Genomic DNA, 6804 nt, shown 5'->3' on the forward strand with positions numbered 1-6804 from the left:
CACATTATGTCTCACCACCCAGGTGCCAGTTAATGAAAATAGGTATGTGACCAAAAGACAATTTCCTCTCACTGTCTTGCCTTTCTCTGCTAATAGTACTTACTACCTTTTTAACTTGTTATATATGATTAGAACTTTATTCCATAAGGACAACAAAAACAATATATTTGTACAGCCCTTTATAGTATACAAGGTACTCTGTGTTAAGATAGATCATCTCACTTAATTCTTAGGGCAGCTTCTCAGAGTTAGCAGGAGAAAGATTGTGATTTCCATGTTAAAGAAAAGGATCAGGTTAAGGCAGCCTCTAAAACAACCTCCAATGCCCTCCTCCCCTCGAGTGTGAACTGGATTAAGTGACTCCCTTCTAAGGAAGAGAATCTGGTAGAAGCTGTGGGATGTTACTCTCAAGATTAGGTACAAAAAAGACTGGAAGAACGCAGAGAGAGGTAGGTACCTTTAACACAGGGCCAGGACACACTGCCTGCTACTAACTACTGTCTCACTCTGTACCCCATGATCCCAACAGAGAACTGGCAGAAAAGAAGGTGAAGGCTTCACGAGCAGGCTCCAGCTATCACTTTGACATCTCAGTGAGGGGCCCTAACCACGACAGAGTCTACTGTCATTGCCACATGCCTGTCATAGGACATAACAACCATGAGGACATAAAACTGTGTCTGTGCTGTGCTTTCTCCATAATATTTGTAAGACATCACCTGACGAAATAAGTGTAGACCCTGAAGAGGCAGAACAGCTCAGGACATCAGAGTCTGACAAATTCTGCCACGTAACTAGCTAAGCAACTTTAGGCATATTATGTAACCTCTTCAAAAATTAGTTTGCTCTTTTGTATAATGGGGATAGCACCTACCTCATAAGTTGTAGAGAATTAAATTATAAAACTGTGTCTGCCTCAAAGTGAGTTGCTCCACATTTTTCCTCCCCTCCACCCCGCACTGTGCCCCCTAATGTCAAGCAATAAATTTCTACACAGGCTTGATGGAGGCTCCTAATTATTACACTATACCCTTTGACAGGATCTTAATGAAAAGGGATTGGGAATGAAATACTTTAGCATTTACTGACAGCAAGAAAATTACAGTGTAGAAAATACTGCTTCCTTAACAACTCTTAAAATTTTCAGTTCTCTAAATGACACTGAATCAAGTTCAATATGGGACAGGCAGAGGAAATAAGCAAAAAGAAAGTCGACTACTAATCTGATCACGAGTAACCAAAAGTAAATAAAAATTCAATTAAAGAACATTACTGTATCCTTTTTTCTCACCTTCACATATCATTGGCTCAATTGTAAATACATGGCCAGCCTTCATCACTCCGACTGCTTTATTTTCTGAAATTAAAGAAAAAATTCTCAAAACATAGCAAAAAACCAACAGTATACTGTTGAACAGCTCACTGGAAAAAATATACAACTTATAGTCCCATCCGTGATTGTTAAATTACCTTCTGATTCCCCTTTCTTAAAGTAGATCATTCAACAAACAGGTACCTTACTGATAAGCACCTACTTTGGGACAGATATTCTCCTAGGCATATTTCCTTCTGCTTATGTTATCTCTAGGAAAATACAGAGAGACATCTGTAGGCTAGATTTCAGATGTGGTTATCACTTCTATAAAAGGAAAAGTCCACCATTTGTTACAGTAGGACTGGAACTGCAATCATGGAACCGAACAAAGTTCCATCACTCATCCAGGTATAACAGCTTAAAGGAGAATAACAGATGTTTCAGATTATGCCATAAATCTCCCATCTCTTGGATGGGTGGATGGGTAGGTGGGTGGGGATATGTGTGGATGTGGGGTAGAGGGAGGACACAGCCTGTAGAAACAATTGCCAATTTTCATTAAATTCTTCTATACGTTGTCTTCTTTTTCTTATCTTCAAAGGGGAACATTGGCTCTGCACACTAACCTAATGCTGACAAGACTATTCGTTTTTATTTGAAACAAAATTCCATTTCTCCCTCCAAATACTGTTTTAGTTTTTGATCAAGTTCACTAATATGCGAGTATTTTTCAAGATCATCATGAGAAACATAACTACGAATTAAAGTGTCCAGAGAGAGAGAAAGGCCTTTTTAGGACAATCTCAGACAAAAATGGAGACCCAGTTTAAATTTCAAATTGAAAAACAAGAACTGGTAAAAAAATTAAATTAAATTAAAAAAAAGAGCCCCAGTAAACAAATGCCTGCATTTGCTCAGCCTGACCAGCAGATGGCAAAAGCACCAGCTTTCAGAGTTTCTCCGTCTGGCTCTTGGTCTTTGCCGTGTGTCCACAGAGACTGAATCTACTGAACACCACACTCTTTACTATGGTCTAACCTCACCCACACTTCTTTCCTGCACATCTCTCCTTGTGAATAGCCATCATGCTGCTTTCCACTATCTTACGTATTTCCCAAATACACTTTCTGCAGGTTCCAAATCTGGAGTTTCTAAACAGTTATAAAATCTAAGCGGCAAAAAATAATTTTGACTTTTTATTTCTAATCTCATGAACTTTCCAAATGATCACCAATTTACTACATATACACAATTAATGCTATTCCTCTGAGGATATCAAAAAGAAGACTGCGAGGAGTGTCAGTGTGGTGTCATACAAGAAGAGAATAAATAAATTTAGAGCTGCTGCATGCAGCTACTGAGCGCTTAAAAGGCAGCCAGTCAGAATAAGACAGGCTGTAAGTGTAAAAATATGACAAAGGCAAAAAAAAAAAAAAAAAAGCAAGCATGTAGTATATCTCAATAATTTTTATTCATTAAATGTTGAAATGCTAATATTTTTAATGTAGTAGATTAAACATACTTAATTTCACCTATTTTATTTTACTCTTTGACTATGACTAGAAATGTTTAATTACATATGTGTCTCATATATTCTACTGGACAGCACTGATACAGAGAATCTAAGTTCCAACTCTGCTGCTGCCACTGATTCATTATTCAAGAAAAGTTACAACTCCTACTCATATCGACTCATGGTTTCAAGTTTCTCAACATATCTCACTCAACCAACACACATTATCTGAGTGACACTATGCTAAGTACTTTTTAAAAAATTTGTACATGCTCTATCATCTACCTCATAAGATTACCATACTATATATTCTAAATGTAAGGTATTATCATCATGGTTTCTCAACCATTAATAACTTAAATAAAGAAGCAAATAAACTCTACTATAACAAGGACTTCTCTTACGTAAAAGAGGTGGAGGGAAGTTACACAATTTCCTGGTTCCACCTTTAGCTGGTTAGGAATATGGAATTACAGGCCAGAGATCATTTACATATCAAAAGGCCTCTCTCTGCTCCACAAAGACTATCCCAGCAGGTTCCTCCACACTTCCCCAAAGCGATCACAACATATTGTGATTTATATAAACCCTGATTTACACTTGACTTTTCATAAACATATCAAATGTATGAAATGAAGTATACCTACCCGGTCCTTGCTTTTTTTCAGAATTGTTTATTTCTTACTAAATAGTTTAAAAAGAAACTCAAGTGGCATCTCTTGTATGTCAGTGGCACCATAGTTGGCTGACACCATCATCACTGATGCATATCCCCTCCTCCCACAAATCCTATCTTCTTCGGACAGTCTCTATATAATCCATACCTAAACCTGAGTTTGTCACCTCTACAAGTAAGGGCACTTTTTTCATTCCTTCCCTGCACATACTTTTTTTATTTACACACATGCACACACTCACACCACTGTAATCAAAATAACTACTTCCATTCTGTTAAAGAGAATGCACAACAGGTGATTATTACGAGGCTTACCAGGAAGGAATGAAGTTGGCTACTAATTTTCTGTTGCCAGCTTTTATTTTAAGCACAGTTCAAATCTTAAGTAAAAAGAACTATGTGGTCTGCTAATAAACGCTTATTGATTGATGTCAAATACTGTGCTCTAAATGACTTCTCGAGCTCCAACTGTCAGGCAGTTTCTCATTCATTTCACTTTCTCTTCACAACTTGGGACATCTAGAATTTTACTACCTCCTCCCAGGACCACGGCAACAGTGCACTGGGCCGACTGGCCACACCAACTCGCACCTCCAATACATTCTAGACACTAAGGCCAAACTGGTCTTCCCAAAACGACAACTTCACCTTGCTAGTTCTCTTCCCAAAAATGTTTCTGCAAATTCCTACGAATGAGGTCAAATATCCTTGGTCTGGCACTGCCTATTACTAGTTCCTAACACATAATACTCAGCCAAGCTCTTATTGTCTCTGTTCAGTCTTAACTTGCACCCATTCATGCTTCACCTCTACCTAGAAATGCTCTTCTACATCTTCTCCTCCAAACCAAATCTCAATCATTCTTTATTTCTCCCACAGGACATACTACCAAACTGCTTCGGTCCTTACTAGACAGCACGAAGTACAGGAGAAAATAATAAGTATAGAAAGCCAGGGAGAACCCAGGTATCAATCCTTGCTCTGGCATTTATTTACTAGTCTCTGTGAACTTGAGTAAATAAATTACTTCTCTAAGCATAGAATCTGCTTTTTTTTAAATAGAGCAAAATAATTATTCATTGAATTGTGATGATCAAATTGGACAATGTTACCTTATCATCATCACATGCATCACTCTAAATGTTAACATTAAGAGCTTTCCATGTATTGTATCACTTAATCCTATTAACAGTTTGAGGGAAGGTGCTACTCCTTACCCATTGTACAGATGAGAAATCTTAAGCACAAAGAGATAGGTGAAAGCCTCTATAGAGCAGAGGCTCCTACATATTTGTTAAATTCCTTCGGAGGTTACTTGTAGTGGATAGATTTCATTTCTAGCACTAAGCAACAAGACTTATTCCTGCACGTCTTATCTCTCCAAGAGAAAAGGTTTCTGGAAGACATTAACTGTCCTACACTCCCCCTTTGTTATTCTATCAGACAGCACTCAACTTGAGGAAAGGTATTTTGTCTGCTTGTACCAACAATGGTATATTATCTGACATACAACTAAGTATTCAAATCAAACCAAGCTGAACCAATTTTATTTAAAGAATCAGAACAGTGATGGCTAGATATGTGGCAGAGATTGTTGGCTGTTCACCAAAATTAGTTTACTTTTTTCCCAGAGTACTCAGCTAGATAACATTTCCCAACTTCTCTTTAAGTTAAGGTAGACATGTGACTGAATTCCTGCCAATGAAAAGTAAATATAGTGATTATGCCAATTCCAGGCTGGTTCATTAAAACCTCCCAAGCATAGCCCTCCATGCTTCTCTCCTTCCTTCCTAATATCTACAGAATATGAGTCAACTTCCAGAGTATCTTGAAAGCTGTAGGTTGAAGATGACAGAGCCTGGATCACAGAATAATTGCCCTACCGCACAGACCAACCAAACATGCATGCTTTAGACTATTCTGTGAGCAAGATGAACATATGAACGTGTATTGTGTTTGAGCAAATATACATCTGGGGAGGTCTATTTATAATAGCTAATAGATTATTCTAATAAATATAAAATAGTAGGTCCTATTAAATGTTTGAATAAATATCTGTTGGATAAATGGTTGGCGAACACCAAATCTTTGGACAGCACTTACTGGCATAGTGGGGTACATTGGGGGCTGTATGGAAAAGCTTGTGGATTCCATGCCCACAATAACTTCGAACAACTGAAAAGCCACTTGCTTGGGCATGCTTCTGAATAATGTTTCCCAATTCTCTGTATCGAACGCCAGGTTTCACTGAAAGATAAAGAAAAGACTCGTGACAAAAAGTAATAACTAACATTTACTGAGCAAGTACTTACTATCTATGTGCCAGGAACTTTTCTGAATGCTTTACATGGCTACATGCATAAATTTTCAGATGAGGAAACCGAGACATAGAGAGGCTACACTGCCAGTAAATAGTAAAGCTGAAATTCAAACCGGTAGCACCTCCTTCGATGGGAGTGGGGATGGTGGGGGGTGGAGTAGGACACATGTCCAATGCCCAGTACTAAGAGGATGCAGGGAGGTACCTCTTGCCTTCCGAATAAACAAGGGAATGGAAAACACACTTCTCTTCCTTTCCCTTCTATTAAAGTGAACAGAAGAGCCAAAAAAGGAAAGAGCACCAGGAGAAAAAGGAACGTCCAAAAAGTAACTTGACTTGTCCTGAGTTTCAGTCTGGTCAATTTCTCAAAGAATTACCTCCCCTGGGCTTCCTCATCTCCATAAAAGTGGTTCTCAAATTATTCATAGTTGCCTCTGCAGAAGGTCCTGGGCTTAGGGTATAGAAAGGTACTTCTCACTACATACTTCCTACTCCTTTTAATTTTTATGACTTTACTACTGTTTCAACAAAAACCCAAACAGAAGAAGGGGTTCTCACTGATGTTATGGCTCTCTTAGCACTGAGATTCCAGAAAGTGAGTCACGTAGGCCCCCTACAGTCTCCTTCTCTGCCTGACTTCCAACCTGAGGTTCAGGTACAACATATCTTCTCCAGCCTATCAAATTTCTGGGCCAACAGCCCAAGAAATCATTTTAAGTAACACTTACTTGTCCTTAACCAGATGTTCCAGCTTGAAATTTTTAGGGGGCAGAAGGTTAATGATTTTGAGGAACCACACGGACTTTCACAATTTTCCTACATTCCCATCCAAGTCTTCATATCAGTCCCATTCAGCAAGAAAAGCAAAATTTTAATCCATGTTGCATAGTATACAGTAAAGACCGTCCCCGTTTGACAATAATGGGGTGAAAGCGGGAGATTCCTTTCTAATTCTCAAAGCAAAGACAATTCTGGTCCCA

General features: G+C 38.5%; 1 protein-coding gene across 1 annotated transcript in view; it reads right to left on the reverse strand.

Annotated features, from left to right (window-relative positions):
* METAP1 (methionyl aminopeptidase 1) overlaps positions 1-6804 on the reverse strand; it is a 54777-nt gene that overhangs the window by 3024 nt on the left and 44949 nt on the right. Inside the window, exons 8-9 of the mRNA XM_023528406.1 lie at positions 5608-5751; positions 1292-1357 (exon numbers count right to left, since the gene is read on the reverse strand). Coding sequence (XP_023384174.1) covers positions 1292-1357; positions 5608-5751 — 210 coding nt within the window. The remainder of the gene's footprint in view (positions 1-1291; positions 1358-5607; positions 5752-6804) is intronic.

The sequence above is a fragment of the Pteropus vampyrus genome, unplaced genomic scaffold (genome assembly GCF_000151845.1).
Source record: "Pteropus vampyrus isolate Shadow unplaced genomic scaffold, Pvam_2.0 Scaffold25, whole genome shotgun sequence".
In the NCBI taxonomy this organism is placed as follows: Eukaryota; Metazoa; Chordata; class Mammalia; order Chiroptera; family Pteropodidae; genus Pteropus; species Pteropus vampyrus.